The sequence below is a fragment of the Tursiops truncatus genome, chromosome 1 (assembly GCF_011762595.2).
Source record: "Tursiops truncatus isolate mTurTru1 chromosome 1, mTurTru1.mat.Y, whole genome shotgun sequence".
NCBI classification, from domain to species: Eukaryota; Metazoa; Chordata; class Mammalia; order Artiodactyla; family Delphinidae; genus Tursiops; species Tursiops truncatus.
In genome coordinates, this window is record NC_047034.1 from 170,889,465 (window position 1) to 170,914,217 (window position 24,753).

Below are 24,753 nucleotides of genomic sequence, written 5' to 3' on the forward strand. Positions count from 1 at the left end.
GTGCGGGGCTCTGAGTATAGTGGGGAGGGGCACCCTCGGCCTGGTGCATGGAGAACCCTCAGGGCATGAGAGGGGCTTGGAGGGATCTAGAGCAGGTCCTGCACCCCCTCTAGGGGGATTCCTGTTCACCACTGATTCTCCAGCATCCACAAGAGTCCTGGACGTAGTAGGTACTCAATAAGTTTTTGTGGCCCAAATGACTAAATGACCCCCAGTCCCCACAAAAGATAACCCAGTGGGCTTCCCCAGGTCTCTCCAATGAAGCGAGGGGTTTGTAACCATAAGGCAATTTTTACATGGATTCCCATGTTTCCTCACATGCTGACTCAGTGTAGGAAGTCCTCCCTCAGTTCCTCAGTGACGTTTCCTGAGATAATCAACTCCCATGGTCACTTTGGGTCACTGGTGGACATTATGGTATGCCACCTGACCCCCTCTTCAGGGCGGAGGCATTAATTCCCCAGCTGCTATGAGTGTTGGCTTCCGGCTGCTCACAGCAAGTCCCTTTCCTGGAATCGTCTACTGCCAATTCCCAAGGTTACAGTCCCTCCTTGGGGGCAGCGACATCCAATGTGGGGAGACAAAGGGCAGGCTGCTTGTCTTAATTCAGGACAACTCTGAGGGCCCAGCCCCAGAGCACGCCAGGGGACTTCCCAAAACCTTTGTGGTCACTACATCCCAGTTCATCGTCTCCCACTGCCCCCCAGACTCCCTCCCACCTATGGTTCCTAAGAGCACCCTCCCACCATTCCCCCCACCCCACCCCCGGCCCAGAAACCTCCTGTGGGCAGAATCTGTTTCCGGGAACCAGACATAAAACAGTCACCAAACAATCTCAATTCAGAGGTTTGAAAGTTGAATCCCACACAAAAGAAAACCCCTTAATTTGCTTTTATGAAATTAAATCTATCCTCCCCCAAAAAGGTGATAATTATGTGATGGGATAGAGGTATCAGCTAACACTACAGTGGTCATCGTATTGCAACATATAAATGTATCAAGTCAACACGTTTGTACACCTTAAACTTACACAACGTATATGTCAATTATATTTCAATTTTTAAAAAGTTAAGTCTTTCCCGTTAGGATTTAATGCAGCTGCAAAACTTAGAACTCTGGAAAGGGGATGCTTGGCTTCTTTCTTCCCCTTCTATCTGTCCAGCTGGCAAGTGGTGGTTCCTAACTGGTAGTAGGTTGAATAATAGCCCCCGAAAGATATCAAGGCCCTAATCCCTGGAACCTGTGTTATCTCATATAGAAAGAGTCCTTGCAGTTGTGACTAAGATTGCAGATGTGACTAAGAATTTTTGAGCTAAGATTATCCTGGATTATCTGGGTGGGCCGTAAATGCCATCACCAGTGTCTTTATAAGAGAAGCAAAGGGAGTGACATACACAGAAGGAGAAGGCAACGACCACACAGGCAGAGACCGGAGCGATGCAGCCACCCGCCGAGGCATGCCGACAGCCACCAGAAGCTGGAAGAGGCAAAGGATGGATTCTCCCCTAGGGCTCCGGAAGGGGTCCGGCCTTGCGGACATCCTGATGTCAGCCCAGTGAATCTGGTTCTGGGCTTCTGGCCTCTAGAACTGTGAGAGGATAAATTTCTGTTGTTTTAAGCCACCGAGTTTGTGGTAATTTGTTAGAGCAGCTGCAGAAAACTAACGTGATTGCAGGAGAAGGGAGGGGAGATGGGTGTGAGGGAGGGAGGGAGGAGCAGGAAAGTTCTTGCTCCTGAGCGCCATCACAAGATGCTCTACGGGGCTGGCAGGACTTAAACGGGTGCTGTCTCTCACTCGGGCTCCCCTGGCTCCTTTACTGATGCCCCGCAACCCCCATGAGCGGTTGGAGGAGGCTCGCTTGCACTTAGCGGATGCAAGGGCCGCTTTAGCCGTCAGCTCATCTCTCCAGCCTTCTGCAGCTCCAGGAATCTGGCAAGGGCTTCCGCTTTTGTCCACTGAGCTCATTCACTGCTCCAGGCTGCCCTATTGGTCAGGTCTGGGGACAACCTCACACCAGCTTCCCCTTGTGCACGGCCCCCTTCTGTCCACAAGAAACACTTGTGCATCTTCTGCCTCCGCAAATTCCAAGCGGGGTGGGGGTGGGGGGAGCTGATGCTCTTCAGAGAAAGAAGCACATGGTGACCGGGTTTATGGATCCCTTTCTCCTCAGTCTGTGTGAGGGCAGACACTCCGGATGACCATCTTTTTCCACCATCATGTTCTCCACGACCCACCTGAAAACAGCATCTCTGGGTGTTTTCTGAGCATCTCAGGCTCTATGGAGCCAAAATCTGGCCTCAATCATCAAGACCTCAAGTCATCAAGTTTTATTTTCTTCAGGGGAATCTTACGTCCTAATGTCAGGGCCATAAAAGAAAACATATGAAAAGGACACAGGGGGGACTACCAACCTCACTCCACGAAACCCATGACTCCTGTTCTGCGCCACGTCCAGCTAGACGGAGTGTGGCACAGCAGAAAACAAGAGGGACAAGACTCTGCTTTGCAGGGCTTTCTAGCTGGTGGAACGGAAATGACAAATGGGAGAGACAATGAGAATTTGCTGATGTCTGAAACGTTTGCGTGTTTGAAACGACAGTCAGTTCTCCTGTCCCCCTTGGGTTCTTGCATTCCATGTCTGTTGCCTTTTTTCCAAAGGACAATGTGACCAGGAATCAGGCTGCACCTTTGCCCTCGAACCTGATAAATATCGCTCTGTGGTATCCAAAGCCTGAGGCTGCCACGACTTCATCTCTGCTGCTCTTTCCTGCCGAGTGTCCCTGTGATCCAGTCAACTTTTTATAACTTTATTTTTTTAATCCTGAAATACAGAGGAGTGCAGTTAACATACACACACATTAAAGCAAATAATCAAATGAGCATCTGTACACCTCAGGCAGTTCACCTGGCTGGCTGTTTGGAAACTGACTTCAGTGCAGCTCTGGGGATGTGCTGCACCCCTAGGGGGGCTCAGCCCTCCTCCTCCCCCCTCAGTCTCCCTCAGAGGCTCCTTGGGAAGATTAGAATCAACTAGGCTCAGATCATAGAAAATTTTATAGACCCAATGTATGCCCGGGAAAGAAAGACATACGCAGGAATGTTGGCCTTCAATGTATCCCGGTCGAACCTTCACGTTTGTAATATTCAATTCGACCATGACAGTGAGTGAATGAATAAATGAATGAACGCCAGGAGCATTAGCTTGACCTCCCATACAAAGTGACTGTAAAACGTCATTGCAGGGGCTTCCCTGGTGGCGCAGTGGTTGAGAGTCCGCCTGCTGATGCAGCGGACGTGGGTTCGTGCCCCGGTCCGGGAGGATCCCACATGCCGCGGAGCGGCTGGGCCTGTGAGCCATGGCTGCTGAGCCTGCGCGTCCGGAGACTGTGCTCTGCAACGGGAGAGGCCACAGCAGTGAGAGGCCTGCGTACTGCAGAAAAAAAAAAGTCATTGCAGCTTCTCACAGCAGAAGTGAGTTTTCAATGCCATGACCATGTTGGGGTCCTCGGTGAGGATTTCAGGGGCTGGGGCACAGGGGAAGGAATCAAGCCACTGCCCAGAGGGTGATCCTCCACCCCTCCCCGGGAGCCAAAATGTCCCCAAGAGCTCTTGCTGTGCCTCACTGCAGGGGACCAGAGCCTCTGGCCAGGATCTTCCGGGGACGGGGGGACGGGGGCGCAGAATGGGCTCAGGGCACCATGCACCACCACTTGAAGGAGAAGGGCTGCCGGCACACGTTGGTGCCGCAGTGCACATTCCCCTGCTGAACGTGGTAGGTGTAGAAGTCATCGATGAAGGTGCAGTGGAGGCCCAGAGGCTCCAGCAGGGACCGCACCTTCTCCTCCAGGCAACAGCGGCTGTTGATGATGGGCCCGAAGGGCTTGGGGATGCCCAGGTGCTTCCCCAGCACCAGCATGTTCACCTGCAAAGAAGCGGGAGCCCAGGTCAGGGGCAGCAGCGTGCAGCCTGCGGCACCATCTGAGCGCCCCCTTCCTCTTCTGACCTTTGGAAATAACAGCCCCACTTCACAGATGAGCAAACTGAGGCCCAGGCCGGTAACGTGAGCTACTTAAGGCCACCCAGCGAGTCTAGGACTTCTACTCAAATCCGTCGAACTCCGGGGTCCACATTCTTAACACTGCTCTCTCCTTCCCCACGGCCACCCCGTGGCAAACTCGATTACTCAAGGCCCAGCTCAAGTACCACCGCCTCCGTGAAGCTGCCGGTGAGTTAGTCATCCTCCTCTGTGTTTCCATAGCTCCCAGCACAGTGCCTGGCACAGAGTAGGCACTTAATAAATATCTGTTGATATGATCTGGTGAATAAGTGACTACCTATTTTGGGGCACCTTCCATATGTTATACCTTATGTAAGTGACTATGTTTCCTCCGTTATATTGGGAGGTGGCCTGGTGAGGTGAAAGGATGAGGATTTGGGCTCCAGGCCAACATGGATTTGAATCCCAGCACTACTATTATATAGCTGTGTGGCCTTAGGCAAGTCACTTCGCCTCTCTGGGCCCCATCAGCAAAGAGAACCCAAACACATTTCCATTGCTGTGACAATTGGAGAAGAACCTGTATGCAGAGTCTGTGCCAGCTCGTGGTAAGCACGGAGTCAGTCTCCAGGGCTTACGAGTCACCGAAGGGGCATCTCACCGCTCAGATGTAGCCCATGCCAAGTGCCTGGCACTCCTCATTTCTCCGCCTGTTCCATGCCCAGGCCCACGCCCCCACCGCCCATCACGGGGCTCCTGGGAGAGTCATGGCTCAGGCTCCAGCTCCCTCTGGAGCCGCGCACAGTGGAGGAACGAAGTCGGCCCTCAGCATAGCTGATTACTTCATCTGAGATGCCTCATCCCCCATCTGTCAGCATCAGCTTTCTTGCCTGGCTGGGCTAAACTGGAGAAAACATGAAATGCTTGGGGCCAATTTTATTCCAGGGGTTAAGAGGAGGGTGCCCCCTCCTGTCTCATTTTAGCCAAGGAAGCTTTATTCTAAACAAAATCTTCTGCAGCACTTCAGTGCATGAAACAGACAAAATCTAAACCACTGCATTTGAGGTCCTACCTTGGAACCCCAGGGCCCTGGAGAACCCAGTTTGAAGACCACTGTGCCAGGGACTACAGGCTCTTCCCTGAACTGTAATCCGCAGCTGCAGCGGGAGAGGGGGCTGAAGGACCCCAGTAGAATTGGGTGAGGTTTCTGCCTGGCCTTTGGCTATTCTTGGAAGAGACACAGCAAGAGGGCAGAGGGACGGGAAATATATACCAGGTGACTTCAAGATGGTGCTGGGGTCAGTTAAAAGTTCTCGACAAAAGTGGATCTCCCTCAAGTTCACCCTTCAGACAGGTGAATCCCACTTAGCCAGGCAGTGCCAGCCTAACCTCCTCAGAGAGGCCTTCCTGGACCAGTCTGAAAAGGTGCCCCACCTTTATTCCCTTCATGGTACTTAATTCGACCTGAGAGCATCTTGCTTGTTGCTTGTCTCCGCCCCCCAGAACCTGCCCCATTCCTACCTCACCTGCCACCGAAAGTCCACAGGGGGCAGTTCAGCCAGACCCCAGGCTCTGAATCCCACCTCTTGCCAGGGACCTGGTCTCCCTGGGCATCATCTGTAAAGTGGGGGCGATGATAGTCTTTGACCCCCAGGTGGTTGCCTAAAGCCTCTGTAAGGCGGATAGGGCCGTGCAAACCCCAACGGGTGAGGAGCCAACCAAGCCTCCTGGACCCAGTGCCCAGCTGGCCTCTCTGACTTAAGGCTACTCAGAAGGTCACTTCCTCACCATGTTTGGGAAAAAGGCTTCCACCTTGAGGGTCCCTTTGAAGCCTTTCTGGAGCTTGAAGAGCTGGGGGATGTCCACGATGTCCCCTTCCTTCACGCCCAGCTCCTGTTCCAGTCGATGCATTTCTGGGGGGGCGGGAGGAGGGGACGGCGGTGGGCGGGGCGGGGCTAGCACGGGGCGGGGCGCGGACTGCCGTTGGGGAGGGGCAGGTGGGGCTGAGGCCCGGCCAGGGGAAGGACCACGGACAGGGTCAGGAAGGCGGTGATGGGCACCTCCTTTTCCTCCCTCCTTCCCTCCCTCTGCTCAGTCCCTCTGGCTCTCTTTTCTGCTTCTGTGTCCCTGCCTTTCCAGTCACTCCAACGCTTGGCCTCTCTCCTGCCTCTGTCCCTCTGTTTCTGAGAGTTTCCCCCATCTTTCTCCAGCTCCAGCTTTGTCAATTCTCTCTCCTCCGTGCATCACCTTGTGTGTATTCCTGTAGTGGTGACCAAGGTCTCCTCTCTCTCTTTCTCTCTCTCACACACACATTGACCCAAATCCCAGGGCTGTTCATCACTGAGCCCGTGGAAGGCTCTGCCTTGGGCCTCTAACCACAGGGAAGGGGGCTGGAGGTGGGGGTGGGAGTGTCGGGTCTGCCCGGGATATGGCATCTCCTGGGCAGCCAGGCTAGTACCTCCACATATGAATTATGTTCTCTCAGTTTCTCGTTTGACAGAATGTCCTTTATTTTCTGCTGGGTTTTGTCTGTCATGGAGAAAAAGAAAAGAAAAAAAGCAGATGAATTCAGAGGTCCATTTTGCTCTTCCCAGCAGGTCTAGTCGGGGCTCAGTTTTCCCATCTATAAAATGGGGGCAGCAATGATTCCTAAAATATAGGTTTATTATGAGCATCTGGGAGGCAGATGACTTTAATAAAATAATCTATCAGGGTAAGTTCTCATTAAGAGTTTTAACTTCGCTCCCTTAAATTCTCTTATCTCCAAAGGGATCCCGTTTCTGGAGGGGCAATCAGAGGTCTGACCATTGCCTGATGCTACAGGACATATACAGATATTAGGTGAAAACTCTTAGCCACGGTGACTTCAACCTCTGACTCTGACCAGTGTCTGTGGATTTCACTGAAAAAAGTATTTCATTCTGTGCTCCACCCAGGCTGAACTTTTTTCAGGTCCTCAAACACATCTTGCGTTCTCCTGCCTCTGTGCCTTTGCTGTTCCTTCTGTCTGGAATATCTCTCTTCCTTCCATCCCACTGCCCCGTTTGCCTGGCCAACTCCTGCTCATCTCTCACGCTCATGCTTGATCTTCGCCTCCTCCAGGAAGCCTTCCTTGAGCTCCTCTCAGACACCCCTCAATGCCCCTGTGTTTAGTTGTTTCCTTGACTCACTTTGCCCTGGACTCTGGGTCCTGAGGGCAGGGAGCTATTCTGCCCTGTTCATACAGCATCCCCAGCACTTAGCACAAAGCCTGGTGCTCAGTGGCTACTCAGATGTCTGTTGCCTGAATGATTCCGTCTGGCAATAGGAGACCATGTGAAGGCAGAGGAAGTTTCCCAGGTAAAAGAACAGGCACAGCCATCTTACTCTTGACCCCTTGGAACAGCAGAGCCTCCCCATGGCCTTCCTTCATTCGCTCCTGGAACAGTTTGTAGCAGGACCTGGGGCTGGCCAGGAGCAGCCAGAAGCCCTGGAGGCAGAAACCCTGGGGTCAGAGGTCAGCTTTGCCCTGGGTCTCCTAAGGAGGAAGGCTCTGCTGGGGGTACGGGGAGTGTGGGTTTGGACCTGGGCAGGCCGCCTGTTACATGCCCCCTCCTGGGGGTGAGGGAAAAACAGAGTCAGGAAGGTAAGGTCAGTCACCCCCAGGCAGAGGCAGAGCTGTGTTTGGAAACCCAAGAAGAAGGCATGTGGCTTCCTCCAGGGAGCCCCCCGGACTGCACCTTCTTGTGCACTGGAACGAAGCTCAGGAACTCATCCACGTGGCCCACAGCCAGCCAGTCGGAGTAGAGTTTCACAGGGGCCTGCACCTGCTGGGCACTGAGGAAATCCTGCAGGTCCTTGTGCGTCTCCTGGCTTTCCTTGCTGCCAACGCGGGGTTAAAGGAGTGTTATGGGGAGATGGGGGTGGGGGAGCCAACAAAGGTGGGGATTAGCAAGGAAGTCTCTTCGGGACTGGGACTTGGCGAAGGGGTCAAGGTTCTCCTTCAGGGAAGGGATTCAAGACCCTGGGATACCTTTTTTTTTTTTTTATTACATCTCCATCTTCATGAGAAGACCGGGCAGGTAACACACCTCTCATCCCTGTATTAGTTTCCAGCTGCTGCTGTAACCCAATTCGTGGCTTCGAACAACACACATTTGTCTCTTACGGTTCTGAGGTCAGAAGTCTGAAATCAGTTTCACTGGGCTAAAATCAAGGGGTGGCATGTTGGTTCCCTTTGGAGGCTCCGGCAGAGAATCCATCTTCTTTCCTTTTTCAGCTTCTAGTGGCCACGTTGGCTGGTCGCCTCTTCTTCCATCTCTTCAATGCCCGTCACTCCAACCTCTGTTGCTGTCATCACATGCATTTTCCCACCGCAACCCACCTTCCTCCCTCTCACAAGGAGCGCTGTGATTACATAGAGCCCACCCAGATCCTGAGAATCCCCATCTCAAAATCCCTAACTTAATCACATCTGCAAAGCCCCTGTTGCCATGTAAGACAGCATCTGCTTCTGGGGATTAGGCCACATTTGAGGAGCCATCATTCGGTCTACTTACTGCACCTATAACTCGGCTTCCTACAAGTCGACCGTCTGTACCCTGGGGCTTCATAGGGGCCACAGACTCCCTGAAAAGAGATTCCAAATAGTGAGCTTGGGTGCATTTTTCTGGGAAGATGACTAGTCTCAAGGAGGTCTGTGATAGCATAAGTCTAAAAACCATCATTTCCAAATCGTCCCTTTCTCTCTAAAACCCATGCCAACCTGACTTCCTCCCCGGCTGGGCCGTCAACACTGCTCCCTCGAGGTCTTCGTGGTCACACAGCTAAACCCAAGGGCAGTGCCCAGGCTTCCTTGTCCATTAGCATCCGAGTCAGCTGGTCACCCTCATGTCCCTCCCACACTTTCTGCACTTCGCTTCGGCCATTGCTCCCTCTCAGCCTCCTGTGCACTGGGGGCCCCAGACCTAGTCCTTGATTCACTCCCTCCTTTGACGATCTCACCCAGTCTCATGAAATACCATCCATGTGCTGACCATGCCCACGTTTATATCTCAGTCTGTATTTCCCTCCCAAACGCCGTACATGTGGCACAATGTCTGACTTGGATGTTGACTAAATATCTCACATTTGCCCCAAGCAGAACTGCTGATCCCCGCTTCCCAGCTCCTTGTTCCCTGTTCCTCCCCCAGTCCTCCCATCTCAAGGGATGACACCTGCCACTCACAAGGGTCAAAACCTGAAGTCATCTAGGCTTGTCTCTCCCTCACAGCATCAGGAAATCCCATTGGCTCTGTCCTCAAAACATGTCCCAAATCTGGCTGTTTCTCACCCCCTCCCCTGCTCCCCTGGTCTGCAACCCCATCATCTTTCCAGTTACAGCACCAGCTTCATCCCCACTCTCCCTGCTCCCACCCTTGCCCCGCTGCCGTCCATTCTCAGTGGGCAGCCAGAGGTTCTCTTTAATAACATCAATCAGGTCATAATCATCCTCTGTTTAAGACTCTGCAATGATTCCCCAGTTTCTCAGATTCTAAACGGCTTTACGATGGCCAAGAAGCTCACAGGATCCGTCTCCCCACTACACCTCATCCCCGTCACCTCTCTGCCTCTCCTACCACTTTGCCTCTTGCTCACTCAGCTCCACCCCTTCGGGCCTCCTCACTATTCTGTGAACATGCCAGGCATGCCCTGCCTCAGGGCCTTTGCACTGGCTGTTCCACCGCCCAGAACACTCTTCACCAAGATATCTACAGAGTCAACTTCTTCACCTCTTTCCTGTTTTTGCTCCAGTGTCAGCTTCTCAAAGAGGCCTCCCCTGACCATTTTATTTAAAATTGCAATCCAGTCCCCCCACCACTCTGGCACCTGTGAGCCCCTTGATTCTGCTCTTTCTTTTTCTGTAGTACTTGATTTCACCTCCCAACATATAATGTAATGTATTTATTCATTAAACATATTGTTCCTTGTCAATCTCTCTGGGCTAGAATGTCAGCTCCATGAGGGCAGGGGCCTTGGCATTGCTCACCAATAGATTCCAAGTGCCTAGAACAGGGCTGGGCACAGAGTATGTGCTCAAAGAACATTTGATGAATGAATAGCAAATTCATCCAAGTCACTGCCCTGGCTGTCGCCATGAGAAGAAAGCTACCTAGGCTGCAGGCTTGGATTTCTGCAGGCGAATGAAGGGGTATCCATGGTCTGGAGAAGGGCCCCCCGACCCAGAGCAAGATGTGCAGGAGATGCTCGCATGTGCTACTCGCTACAGATTCCAGCACAGGCTTAGAATGCGTCCAAGTTCTCCTCCAGTCTCTCTGGTTCATCAAAGATGAAAGTCCCAGAGCGGGTGATGCAAATCCACCCTTAACACCCGCTAACCTCCCGTCTTAACAAGCGGAGGGTGGAACCTGGTTCGGAGTTTCTGCAGTCATTTGTGTGGAGCTGGATTTAACAGCACTCTTTTGTCTTCATTCTGTTTAACTTCAAGGTTCAATGCTTCTACTTATGGCAAGTGCTACTGGTGTTCCACCGACCGGTTTAAAATGTACTGATGTTGTCTTGTGGGAGAACACTCACCATGTGTAAGCCGCATGCTAAGTGCCTGGTGTACAGTGATGGGCACTATGGCCCAGGCGTGCCCTTGTGGTGCTTCCAGTCTAGCAGGGAGACAGAGGTTGGAAAGTAAACAGTCCGGTGATTTATAACAGAAGGAACCAGCAGTGCTACAGTGGAGAATGCCAGGGGCGTGGATGTGTCCTTCAGTACCAGGATGGCCTCACTAAGGAGGGCATTGAAGCTGAGACCTGAAGGTGGAGAAGCAGCCAGACATGTGAACCGGGAAGCTAACGAGGAAGCGGGAACAGCATATGAAAAGGCCCTGGGGCAAGCACAAGTTGGGTACATTTGAAGAACAGGAAGGAGGCCAGTGGGGCTGGAGCCAGGTGAGGGACAGGGAAAGTGGCCCATGACGGGGTTGGAGAAGCAGATGGGGCCGTTACCTGGCGAGGAGTTTGACTTTTTTTTTTTAACATCTTTATTGGAGTGTAATTGCTTTACAATGGTGTGTTAGTTTCTGCTTTATAACAAAGTGAATCAGCTATACATATATCCCCATATCTCCTCCCTCTTGCATCTCCCTCCCTCCCACCCTCCCTATCCCACCCCTCTAGGTGGTCACAAAGCACGGAGCTGATCTCCCTGTGCTATGCGGCTGCTTCCCACTAGCTCTCTATTTTATGTTTGGTAGTGTATGTATGTTCATGCCACTCTCTCACTTCGTCCCAGCTTACCCTTTCCCTCCCCATATCCTCAAGTCCATACTCTATGTCTTCGTCTTTATTCCTGTCCTGCCCCTAGGTTCTTCAGAACCTTTTTTTTGTTTGTTTTTTAGATTCCATATATATGTGTTAGCATACGGTATTTGTTTTTCTCTTTCTGACTTACTTCACTCTGTATGACAGACTCTAGGTCCATCCACCTCACTACAGATAACTCAATTTCATTTCTTTTTATGGCTGAGTAATATTCCATTGTATATATGTACCACATCTGCTTTATCCATTCATCTGTCGATGGACACTTAGGTTGCTTCCATGTCCTGGCTATTGTAAATAGAGCTGCAATGAACATTGTGGTACATGACTCTTTTTGAATTATGGTTTTCTCAGGGTATATGCCCAGTAGTGGGATTGCTGGGTCGTATGGTAGTTCTAGTTGTAGTTTTTTAAGGAAACTCCATACTGTTCTCCACAGTGGCTGCATCAATTTACATTCCCACCAGCAGTGCAAGAGGGTTCCCTTTTCGAGGAGTTTGACTTTGATCCCAATTCTTTTCCTGAGTGATTTGAATACCCCAGACGAGAGTGGCTAAGAGACCGTCGCAGCCCCCCTCTTCCGAGGCTGTCTGTGGGTTGGGTGAGGACACCTGTGCTGCGGTGTCTGTCTGTCTGCCTGGCACCTGGCTTGTGACATCAGAGAGCCTAGCCTTCCTCACTCTTGGAGACATGGCCATGGAACACAATAGGACTGAAATCAGCGAGAAGGGCCAAAGTCTCAGCACAGCTGGCAAATTCATCCTGCTGCTCCTGAAACAGGATTAACCTGATTCTGTGGCAGAGAGACACCAGTGACCCCAACTAAATCCCCTCATTGTCACCACTCAGCACAGGAGAACAAGCGAGTTAAACTCAAGTTTCTTTTCAAAGCCTCCTGCGTGGGCAGGGCTGCTTCCTTTCCCCTTGGGGCACAGGGTGCTCCTTGGAAAGCCATTCACCACAGCAAACCTTGCACCCCGCACTCTTTCCTTTGTTTTCCCTGGTGCCTGAGGTTAGGGGGCTGTCCAGGCTCAGATCGCAGGCCTGGGGTCTTACTGGGAAAGCAGGAAGCAGGGTGCTCATGGCCCAGTTTGAATTCTAGCTTCACTCTCTTTTTGTGTGACTTCAGGAAAGCTGCTTCACCTCTCTGAGCCTCAGTTTCTTCATCTATAAAATGGGTCTAGGGATTCCCTGGTGGCGCAGTGGTTGAGAGTCCGCCTGCCGATGCAGGGGACACGGGTTCGTACCCCGGTCCGGGAAGATCCCACATGCCGCGGAGCGGCTGGGCCCGTGATCCATGGCCGCTGAGCCTGCACGTCCGGAGCCTGTGCTCCGCAACGGGAGAAGCCACAACAGTGAGAGGCCCGTGTACCGCAAAAAAAAAAAAAAAATGGGTCTAGTGATAGCATCTACCTTAGAGGTTGTTAGATTAAATGAGTCCGCTCATGTAAGAATTTAGCCCTTTGAATGCCACAGAACGCGGGCTCACTAAATGTAACCATTATTATTACTATTATTATTATTGTTCTTTGCTGAGTTTGCCCGAAACTGCCAGGTTAGTCAAGCATGACTCACTAATATGTCACCCTCGCCCCACCCCCCAAACACACGTAGAGACCTTGGCTGACAAAGTCACACCGAGGAAGTGACCACTCTGATCCTGAACATCCCCATGTCCCAGAGGGAGCCCCCCAAAGACCGGCCTCCCACCCAAAAGACAGAGCCTCCAGCTGGACATTGGGGAAGGTTCTGGTCCTGGCCCTACCCTCACCTTCCAGCAAGAGCATCTTTTTTTTTTTTTTTTGGCCGCATTGCACAGTATGTGGGATCTTAGCTCTCCGACCAGGGATCGAATCCGTGCCCCCTGCAGTGGGAGCGTGAAGTCTAATCCACTGGACTGCCAGGGAAGCCCCAAGAGCATCTATGGAGAGGACTAATGTCCTCGGCAGGGTTTTCCTGAGGACAAAGTGAGCTCATGGCCAGAAAGGGCTCTGGGAAGGGAAGAGCCAGATCTCATCACATCACAAAAATGCCCCGCAGCCACCTGTGTGCTGGCTGCTTGGGTAGGACGCCCCGGCCACCTGTGTGGTGGCTGCTTGGGTAGGACGCCCCGGCCACGTGTGTGGGGGCTGCTTGGGTAGGACGCACACCTGCAGGATGCTCAGCAGCAGGCGGGGGTGGGAGACAGAAAAGGAGGAAGGAGGCCTCAAGGCAAGGGTTTCAGCGCTGGTGCCCATCCCCGCATGCATTGGATGGGGAAATCCTTCAGGCCTCTGTTCCTTGGGGAGGCAAAGACCACGGGCAGCGTTTTGTGTGGGGCTTGGATGTAGCCGATCTCCATCTCATCCTGTGAAGAGAGAGTGCAGGGGAGGCTGTTACGTGCGCTGCCTGGGTTTCAACCCCCAGCGCAGGGATGGGGGTGTAGAACCATCCACACGCTCCCCCTTGCCGTCAAGGGCAAATGCACGTGGGACATTCAACTCCAGAGGAGGGGCTCCGGGAAAGCAGAGCTTACTATACTGTATTTGAACAAACGTGTAGTGGAATCAATGGTGTGCCCTTCACTCTCGCTCCTGGTAAGTGCCCGGCCAGATGCCAGAGACCCATGGTGTACGAGCCTGTCCTCAAGGGGGGATCCAGGAGCTGGGCACTCACCACCCGGTGCTAGGAGGTGATGGGAGGGAGGTGAGGGGTCTTCGGGAACACGGAGGAGGGACTCCTGATTCAGTTGGGACGGGTCAGAGGAGAGTTCTTAAAAAGAACCTACTTTATAGCACAGGGAACTCTACTCAATGCTCTGTGGTGACCTAAAAGGGAAGGGAATCTAAGAAAGAGAAGACATGTGTATATGTGTAACTGATTCACTTTGCTGTACAGCAGAAACTAACACAACATTGTAAAGCAACAATACTCCAGTCAAAATTAATTTTAAAAAAAGAGAAAGAGGGCTTTCCTGGTGGCGCAGTGGTTGAGAGTCCACCTGCCGATGCAGGGGGCACGGGTTCGTACCCCGGTCTGGGAAGATCCCATGTGCCACGGAGCGGCTGGGCCCGTGAGCCATGGCCGCCTGCGCGTCTGGAGCCTGTGCTCCGCAACGGGAGAGGCCACAAGAGTGAGAGGCCCCCCGTACCGCAAAAAAAAAAAAAAAAAGAGAGAGAAAGAGCAGCAGTAGCTCCGCCCCAAAGGAGGGCAGGTGAGGCCCCGGCCGAGCCCATGGGGCAGAGACGGGGAGGGTGCAGAAATGAATGGGGTACACATCCTGCCTGTATTTTAGCAGGCAGGCGTGATCTTGGACACATCACTATTAGCTGAACCATCCGAAATTGCCATTCTTGGAGGTAAAAAATGGCGGCATATCAGCCATTTCTTCTGGTTCAACCTGATTTAACACAGATGGAAGGATGAGAAAGGAAGAGAGGGTATTATTTGGAGGTTTAGAAGAAAGAGGAATGAATTCCCGCTGGAAGGATTGAGGACATTTACGGAGGGGATTCGAGCTGGGATTGGACGGGACTGATTTGGACGTGGGGGTGGGAATGGGGAGGGCGGCTGGAGAGAAGGAACAGGGCTATGGGATGGGGTGGGAGCAGGGCGTGCAGCATGGAAGGAGAGGCACGGAGGCTCGGTCAGCCCGCCAACTGCCCACTAGCACCACCCAATGCCAGGTTCTCGGTGCTGAGCTGAATGAGACTCCCTCTCTGCCCTCAGGGGGCTCATGGCACGACGGGGTGGAGGGGGAGCCTGGCACAGAGACGGAATGGTGATCCAGTGTGGCCGGTGTGGGACAGCCAGATTGAGAGGCAAGCTGAGAAGGAGGAGATGGGAGCCATGGAAAGTGCTGGAGCAGGGGTGTGGCCTGGCCTGGTGGCCGAGCCCGGGAAGGCTGGCTTGGAGGGAGGCTGCTAGGGGGAATGGTTGAGCTCCAGCCCCCTGAGCTTTGCAGCATTTCCTCAATTTCCTGAAGTTGTCTGAGAGTTTTCAAGCAGGAAGGTGGTCATCTTGGTGACCACGGCGGGTATGACGTGTCCACAGTAGATGTCAGTGGAGTCACTTGCCTGAGCCCTCCGTCTGTGAGGACCCTCAGAGGCTCCTAACTCCCCGCCTGTCTGAGGAAGGGTGACCAGCCAGGTGCTCGGCCGAGCCCTAGGAGCCCAGGTCCCCGTGTCCCTTGACCCTCAGGGATGCGCCTCCTGTGTGCCCGGGCCACGCACCTGCATCCACCGGTCATTCATGCTCTCCTCCTTGGCACAGACCGTCAGCCTGCACCTGGCTTTCTTGGCCAGAGCAGCCACTGACTTTAGGAAATCCTCATTTGCAAATAACCTAAAAAGAACAGAAAAAACAACCTCCTCAGTGCCCTTGATTCAGCAGCCAGTGGCCTTGGCTGGCCTTGAGGGGGCAAACTGGACCCCCTGGGGTGTCTCTAGGGATGGAGCAGGACCTCAGGGCTGGATGGAGGAGGGGAGGGGCACGGTGGGTGCTCCAAGGCACCTGGAGCCTGGACAGAGACCGCAGCTCACCCTGTGTCTCTGCTCTTAGCAAGCATAGCTCGCTACACTCTGGTAACAACCCAGGAGGGGAGCTAGTGGGCAGCCTTCCACCGAGGAGGAGACAGAATGAGGAGGTCAGAGCTCAAGGTCACGCCATCTGGATTCGAACCCAGGCCTTGCTGGCTTCCAGCCTGCGTCCTGACCATGGGGTTACATTCTCACCCCTTCTGCCCCAAAGCAATGGGAAGAGGAGAGGGGAAGGTCCCCCTGTGACCCCGCATGGTTAGCAGGGGCTCTCAGACTGCAGGAGCCTCCCCCGGCAACTTGTGAAAACACAGCTGGGCCCCGTCCCGTCCCCAGAGTCGAGACCCAGCAGTTCAGAGGCTGGCCCAGAACGTGCATTTTAAATGAGTGCCCAGGGGTTTCCGGTGCAGAAGACTCACAGGCTGCCCTCTGAGGGGACAAATTATTACATATCACAGTTATTATGTGCAGCAGGGAGACATTGAGGGAAACAAGCCCTGGGAAGCTGGCGTCTGGGGAAGCCAGGCCCTCCACATAGAAGTCTGTGCTGTGATGGCCACCCTGGAGCTCCAGAGGGTGAAAGGGGTGCCGTGGCCCCAGGATCATCCCGTACCTGGAAGGCTGTTTGTCTGCTGGGAGAGAGCAGGGGAGGCTCAGGTCTGCGTCCCTACTTCTGAGACCTTGTCTTCTTGGTGTGTGAGGCCTTCCCAAGGCCGTGGCATCTCCCCACTAAGGATCCCTCACAGCGGGATCTGGCAGGAGCCTCCCCTTAGGAGGAAGGGACTAAAGGCCCCGCCCTCGCCCTCCCGATGGAGGTCCAGGAATGGAGCGATGAGGGTGCCTGAGTCATTCACAACTTTGCAGAAAGTCCAATATACGTTATAGTTCATTCATTCATTCATCCATCCATTCACTCCCTATCACCTGCTCTCAGCTGACACCTGGAAAGACCAGGGTGACAGTCACTGTCCTGGTCCCCAGGGAGTGCACAATCTCCTGGGTAAGTAGGGAGGAGCAAAGACAGTCAAAATTACAGATAGTAGTAAGTTCTGGGAGGTCAGGGAAGGCTTCCTGGAGGAGGTGATACCTCCATAGAGGCAAGGAGTTGGTTTGTGGCCAAACCAATGTCAGTCTAATCGCTGAGGTTTGAATGGAAGTCAGATCAAGTTGCGCCTCTGCACAGCCCTCAGATGGGCCCCCACCTCCCACAGACTAGAAGCCACAGTCATTTCCTGCCTCCCTGACCCAGCCCCTTCCCCTCTGGCCTTTCTTCTCCACCCTCATCCCCCCACCCCCGCTTAACCCTTGCATTATGCACTCCAGCGGAGCCAGCCTCCCTACATTCCTCAAGCCCATGGGCACATCCCACCTCAGGGCCTTTGCACCTGTGGTTCCCTCTGCCAGGAGTGTCCTTCCCCTGGGTGTTCCCACACCTCTGTCTGCTCAATGACACCTTCTGGGGGAAGCCTTCCCTGGCCCCCCTTCCCCACACCCCTCATTCTCTTCCTCTTCGCTGTTGCATCCCTCTGTGTAGCATTTAATGCCGTCTGAGGCACTAGACACTTTACTTAATGATTTTACATATCATTGCTCTCAACCCGCTAAGATGAAAGTGACATGAGGGCAGAGACTTTGTTTTGTTCTCTGCCTAGAACTGAGCCCGACACTCAGTGGCAGGTGCTCGCAAGCTGCTGAGAAGTTACTGATGTCTCTGATCACCAGGTTGTTGGAGAACAAATTATTACCGTTATGATGTGCAGTCAGCTTGGATTCAAAAACCTCTGTAAACAACAGTCCTGTGTGTGTGTGTGTGTGTGTGTGTGTGTGTGTGTGTGACAGAGACAGACACACAAAGAACAGCTACAACAGTCCTTGGGAGGGAGGTCCTTTCCTTCTCAGTGCTCACCCAGCACCAGACATCACCTTGTTTGCTGCATTTTGTCTGTGCCCTTTCTACAAGGCAGTGGGCAGAGATGTCCATCGTGCTTACTGCTGCATCCTCAGTTCTTAGAACCTGGCACAGGGTAGGTGCTCGGGAATTATTCACTGAAGTGTGTGTGAAGGGGCTGAGTCCCATTGGCTGGGATGGGAAGGGAACACCAAGGTGACGGCCAAGGGCGACTCACCATTGGCTCGAAACACCTGACTTTATCCATCTCAGACTTGGCCACATGGAGCACCAGCTGGTGCTTGCTGAAGTCCCTGGGGGTCTTCGTGCTCAGGGTCACCAAGGACATGTCCTTCAGGTCTGGAATGAGAAGGGCATGGCCTGAGACGCAGGCCCCTGAGACTACTACGCCCCCCCACCCAAGACTACATCACCTGCTTTATTTTCCTTATGCTCTTTCCAGTATTTAAACAATATTTTTCATTTTAGAATTAAAGGAATTCAAGGTTTTGGTCCTCTCCCACTAGGATGAACTTAGGATGTAAGCTGGCCAAAGCGGAAATCACATTTATCTTGTTTGTTGCTCTGTTCCCAGCTCCGAGAAGCATCTAGAGCAATGCCTAGCACAAGGCAGGTGCTCAATAATTATTTGTGGGGTGAATGAGTGGAAAGGTTTCTCCCCGGGGCCTGCGTGGGAAGTGAGCCAACCTGAATAGTGGCCGGCAAAGGCTTGGGGAGATTGAAGATGGACGAGAGTCAGAGGCTGGACAAGAGTCACGTGGTCAAGGGCACTGGAGTGGGCGGGGTTTGAACCCTGGATGTCTGTGGGCTTGGGGAGGTATTGCAGCTCTCCGTCCCTCTGCTTCCTCGTAAATACACAGGGCTGAGCGCAGAGCCCACACGGAGGGAAGGGTGCAGTCATATGTGTAAAGTGCATATTATAACGCCCGGGCTGGTTGGTTATTACTGTGTGCCAGGCAGCGTGTAGAGGCTGCTCCCTGGCATCAGGCCAGGCCAACTCCATGCGACTTTAAAATGCATCCATTTCTAGGCCATTCTAGCAACTCCCCAGGAAGGCGGCAGCTGCTGCCCTGGCCAAATAATCCTGCCCCCCTCGGCGCCCTCCTCCAGTGCAGGTCTTCCACCCTGGCCATGCCTCAGAGGTGTGCCAGCAGGGACCCTGCGCCCAACTTGTGCCCCTAAACCTGCCCTGGTGTTGGGATGCGTGGGTTCAAATCCTGAGCCTGTGACTTACTAGCTGTGTGACCCAGAGCAAATTGCTTAACTTCCCCATACCTCAGTTTTTCCATCTGTAAAGTGGGGGTGAGGACCATACATACTTCTGAAACTTGAGCTGAAGGATCAAATGAGTTAAGAATTCTGAACTGGTCCGAGCAGTGCCCAGCCTATGGCAGGGGCTCAGGGCTGCTTTGGCATGAATTTGGGGCTCTAGTCAGGCTTTCATTTTGAATTATTTTGGGCCCCAGGTTTGACCCAAGAGCAGAAGTTTGGGTTGGTTAATGGGCTGGGGATGGAAATTGGGCCCTGGAGGAGGCATTGGGAGACTGAGCGTTGCTCCCAGCTCTTCCCTGGCTGCTGTGTGACCTTGGGCAGGTTACTTGCCCTCTCAGGACCCCTGTCCATTCCTTCACCTGCATAACATTCATGCTAAAAAGAACATGCTTCCAATAACCCTGGTTTCTGAGGGCTGTTACAAGGCTCAGGACAAAAGGCTTCACAAAAAGGCAATGCTCTATTCCCATTGGTTCTTGGGGGGTCTTTACCTTTGCTGTCAAGCTGGTCATCCTTGCAGTCCACAGTGGAAGATTTGGGATTGTCTCTGTCACAGTTCACTAGCAAGATGGCGCCCCGCCCATGAGGGCCCCAGGTCCAGGTCCTCTGTGGACACCCAGCAGAGATGGGGCACACTTAGGAACCTGTGTATGTCCCTCCAACTCCTGGGAAAGCCCAGCTACCTTGCCCTAGCACCTCGATAGCCTTTTGTGATTTACACATTTTGTTCCCACATCAGGTAATGTTTTGGTCCCAAGAGTGGATTTTTGCCTGCCCCAAAAGTCATAAACAAATTCCACTCATCCACTTAAAAAAAGGAGTCCAAGACAGTAAAATTGATTTCAACAGTTTTTAAAAACTGTTGGATTAGCAAACCAAACTGCGCTAAATATTTGTGTCTAGACTCAAATCTAAATAGCTCCTCTTCTGAGAACTCTTAATTACTCCTTCACCAAAGTGTGGGCACTATTCTTAGCAGTTGGTTACTGTCTGCCCAAAGATGAAAGCAAATTGAGCAGCCCCTCCCAGCAGGACTCTAATAGTGATGACATCTTCTGTTGGTAGGAGAGCATTCTCCCCCGGGGAATGACTGTGTTTTGGGAGGGACCCAAGGATGAATTCCACTCCCAGAGCTGTAATTCTTCCCCCCACTTTTGACTGACCCCACAAAGGGATATTAATTTTTGACAGGTCATATCATCTTAAAGTGCACACCAGCATATGGAGAATTCCCTGGTGGTCCAGTTAGGACTCGGTGCTTTCACTGCAGGGGGCACGGGTTCGACCCCTGGCTGGGGAAATACTATCTGGCAAGCCACGCGGTGTGGCCAAAATGATAAATAAATAAAATACAGTGCACACCAGCACAAAAATGTGCAGGCAGCTTTGGGGTTTCAGGGACACCCTGAGGCTTATCCATGGACCCCAGTTAAGGCGATTCATCACCTGCGTACGACATCACCCTATATTTCTGCAACATACATTCCCTCTCCCCACCTGGCTCCTTCCCTCCTCTATCCCCTGCCTCTTTTCTTTATTATTCACCTCATGTGAACCTCTCCCACCAGTAGCTAAAGTCTAGTATAGGGGATTTTTTTTTTTTTGGCTGCGCTTTGCGCTTGCGGGATCGTATTTCCCTGACCAGGAATCGAACCCGTGCCCCCTGCAGTGAAAGTGTGGAGTCCTAACCATTGGACCGCCATGGAATTCCCCATAGTATAGGGAATTTTTGAGCCAGAGTTGAGACCTGCCTGCAAATTTTCTCTCTGCTGTGCATGAACTGGGTGAGTCTAGTTTCCAGTTTGTGGGACAACACATTCTCTGAACCCACAATCATGAAAATCTAGTTTTGTAGAATAGATGGGACCTATGTAAACCAAAACGGTAATGGTATTCGTGATTTTAATTTTCTTTTTTTTCCTGTTCTTCTTAAATTTGTTTCGTTTACTATTAACATGGATACGTGAGACAGACCGCTGTTCACCTCATCACCACCAGGGGGCGGGCTAGGAGAAGCCAGTGGAGTTACGGGAGCATTTGGGGCGCCGGACAAGGTCGAGCCATACCTGGTCCTTCCTGCCTCCGGTGGACTTCATTTTGGCAGTGCGAGTGAAGTCCGCGCTCAAGGAGATTTCTGAAATCCCGGGGAGTAAGAGGAGAGGGATAGTGAGGGTGCAAGGTGGGAGCACTCAGTCTGGTCCCAGATGGACAATCCTTTCCCCAGGAGACCTATCTGCGCAAAGGCTTCTTTCTCACTGGTTCAGAGGAGACACAGGTTCTAAGACACCCCCATGTCTCCCAAGAAGAAGTCTGGCTGCAATTCTGACAGCAGAGCCGGGGCTTCTAACCACACACATTCTGCTCTCATGGAGGACCTGCCACAGCTGTGATGCCAACCAGACCCTGCATGTCTGGCCATCCCCAGGGGTCTCAGAAAGAGTTCCCGGCCACCCCAATGGATGTATGGTACGAAGCCCCTGCACGGACACCTTGCCAGGCTCTCAAAGGCCTCTGGCCCCAACTCCAGCCCCAGTGACTTTGGGGTAGGGGACACAGTGGTTATTCCAACCCCACCTGGCTCTTCGTTCTGTGTACCGTGACTGCACTGGGGACTAGCCACAGCCCCAAACATACCCTGCTCTGTCCAAACGGCATGGCTGAGAAAGCATATGTTTGCTTCTGAATCCTTCCCCTCTCATCAGAGCGCATGACTCTATGGTCATTCCGATGACATTGTGTAGCGACCCCGTGAGCTCACAGAATGAGATTGACCTAGAGGACATTTTAAACATATCCGTAGCCATGTATTGATGTTGGGCCATAGAGCATAGCGCTTGGTGGCCAGGACTTCCTGGCTCCTTTGCTAACCAGCTGTGGAATCTTGGGCAAGTCCCTTTACCTCTTGTACCTCAGTTTCTTCATCTGTAAAATGTGGTAATGATAGTGCCAATTTCATTGGATTGTTGTAAGATTTAAATGTAAAGTCTTGGCACCCTGCCTGGCATAGAGTAAGTGCTATATAATAATAACAACAACAATAATAATAGTTATTATGAAAATGTGTATTAATGAAATAAATGAATGAAATTCATTAATGAAAAGAAACCTGGAGCTTTCACATGCTGTTCATATATTTAATGTATGTTTAAATAGTAATAATAATATTATGATACTATTGTCCCAGATGAGGTCAAGTTAAAAATGTACTTTATTTAAAGAAGAAGAATAAATAAATACGAGTACAAGCAGATCACTGATGTGGCACAAATGGTGAAGATGGGATGTAAATAATAGAATTTGGGGAACACTCGTCTATATTATTGCATAAAACAGTCTCATCATCTATTTTTTCTCATAAATATTTGAGGTTTCAAAAAGGTATAGAGATGCGTATGTTGAAAATCCACGTACCACTTCCTAAGCTGAGAAATAAAATATTGAGACGTAATTGAAGCTTCCTGCAAACGCCCTCTCTCCCCAGCTCCATTCTGGGTTCACTGACTGGGGAAGGAATACTTATGAACTACCAGATGCATGACTGGTTAGAAATTATCCTTTTCTCTGCTCAGTCTAAAGTAAGCTTCAGGGTGTAGTTTCTCCTGGAGAGATGCCTTGCATGGGTGTGTGTGTGGAGGGAGAGGGGTGGTGCTCCAAGGTCCCTGGCGTCACTTACCGACCCCGGTGATGTAGAGCAGGGCTTCAGCTGGAGTGGTCTCGGGTCCATAGTATGAAATCTGAACCTATAGGACAGAAGCCAACCACTGATGATTTCCCTTAGTCATTCAACAAACACTAACTGGCCTGCTATGTTCCAGCTCAGAGCAGGGTGCTGAGGAGACAAGGATCAGGCTCCCAGCCTGTTAGGAACACCCCAGCTGGTGGGAGCGGAAGGGGAGCAAAACACTCAGGTGACTATGATGTACAGAAGAGGGTCCTTTGGGAGACCAGGGAGGCAGCGACTTCCTCTGCCTGCATGGTGTCAGGAGTTCAGCAGATGGGGATGTGGTGGAAGAGGCATTGGAGGGAGAGTGGCAACACCAACTCCCACTGCCCAAGGTTAAAAATCCAGGAAGAACCCATCTGATTGGCCCCGCCTGGCCAGAGGAGGGCAGAGTGTCAGGAACCACACTTCTAAGCAAGATGACGGAGGGGAGTTCCCCAAAGCAAAACCAAAGAGCTGCCACCAGAAGAAGGGGAGCTCCTGAGGGTCGCCCTGAGGTGTCTCGACCTGTACTGCAGATAGTGGGAATCCAGGGAAGTGTCACACCCACTGTCACTTTGCATCTAGACCACAGCATCAGCCTCCTGACTGGTTGCCCTGCCCCCAGTCTGCTGCCTAGATGTAACTGACTCACTACACTGCAGCCAGTGGGTCTTTCTAACATACATATGTGGTCTTGTTACTCATGGATGAAAGGTTGTCATTGGCTTCCTGTTGTCCTAAGAGAATGAGGTCTCTGATGCCAAACTCTTTAATACTGGCTCCCTCTCTCCCTCACCTTCCCTTCTACCTTCCTTTCTTTCCATACAGCGCTTCCTCAGCTTCCCCAACACACATCTCACCCTCTCTTATCCAGAGTGTGCACACAGGCCACATCCCCTGTGTAGAGCTCTCACTTCTCTTTTCCTCTTTTAAGCAGGTCATTGATACCATCCATCAGCTTGCCACTTCTCCCAGGAAGCTTCCTCTGATTGCACCCTTGCTGACCGGCTTTGATGCCCAAGGTCTGTATTCTTACAGCAGGCAACAACTCTGCCCCAGGAAGTATCCTGCTTGGCCTGTCCTGCTGGGAACAAGAGGTTGTTGCCCCAGATCCCTGTGGGAATCCTGGAGGGTCCTGTTGAGTCCATCTATAGTCAATGCGGCTACAGCGGGTTGAATGGTGATTCCCCAAAAGATACGTCCACGACCTAATCCCTGGATCCTGTGAATGTGACCCTATTTGGAAAAAAAAGATCTTTGCAGATGTAATCAAGGATCTTGAAATGAGATCATCCTGTATTGTCCAGACAGGTCTTAAATCCAATGACAAGTGTCCTTATAAGAGTGAGGCAGAGGGAGATTTGACAGGTTGAGGAGGAAGTAATGGACCACGGAGGCAGAGATTGGAGCGACGTGGCCACAAGTCTAGGAATACCAGCTGCCACCAGAAGCTGGGAGAGACAAAGAACTGATTCTCCCCAGAGCCTGCAGAGGGATGGGGCTCTGGGTCGACTGAGTGGCTGACCTGTTATGACCTGCTGACCTCCTCCTACACATCCCAGCCCACGGCTGCCACACTCACCTTCCGGTCACCTGTGCTATCGCTGGCAGCTCTCATCTTCAGGCTCACCTCCAGCCCAGGGTCCAGGGGCCACTTGGAGGAACCTGTGAGATTCTTCTTGGCTGGAGGGTGGTGGGCAACATCTACGACCACTCCTGGGGAAGCATTGATGCTAAAGGATGTGCAGTCCTTGGGGGCAGAGCTGTGGAAGAGACAGATGGGGAGGACAGGGGGACACGGTGAGGCAGTGCCTGGCCCACTACTGCTCTCCCCACTGTTCTTCCTTTCCCCACCAGTGTGGACACCAGAAGGCAGCCAGACTGACCCTGACCATGGGAGTAAGTACTGGTAGGTTGTCAGGAGGTAATGAGAAACAGAAAGAAAATCCCCTGCCCTGGAGAGGTTACGCTTGAACTAGGAAAAGCCACACACACACAGATGTATGCATAGAGTGATGTGTGTACCCGAGGCTTATATTATACAGACACGCACACACAGTGTTGT

The 24,753-nt window shown here is 52.2% G+C and overlaps 1 protein-coding gene across 1 annotated transcript in view; it reads right to left on the reverse strand.

Moving 5' to 3' along the window:
- Window positions 1-3,689: 3,689 nt before the first annotated feature.
- LOC117308018 (protein-arginine deiminase type-4-like) overlaps window positions 3,690-24,753 on the reverse strand; it is a 69,236-nt gene continuing 48,172 nt past the window's right edge. The window contains 15 exon segments of the mRNA XM_033839063.1: window positions 3,690-3,923; window positions 5,787-5,893; window positions 5,896-5,911; window positions 6,457-6,527; window positions 7,365-7,467; window positions 7,718-7,859; window positions 10,696-10,780; window positions 13,538-13,637; window positions 15,502-15,738; window positions 16,261-16,433; window positions 17,927-18,052; window positions 19,477-19,591; window positions 21,052-21,119; window positions 22,659-22,725; window positions 24,271-24,451. Of these exon segments, the coding sequence (XP_033694954.1) occupies window positions 3,690-3,923; window positions 5,787-5,893; window positions 5,896-5,911; window positions 6,457-6,527; window positions 7,365-7,467; window positions 7,718-7,859; window positions 10,696-10,780; window positions 13,538-13,637; window positions 15,502-15,738; window positions 16,261-16,433; window positions 17,927-18,052; window positions 19,477-19,591; window positions 21,052-21,119; window positions 22,659-22,725; window positions 24,271-24,451 (1,825 nt within the window).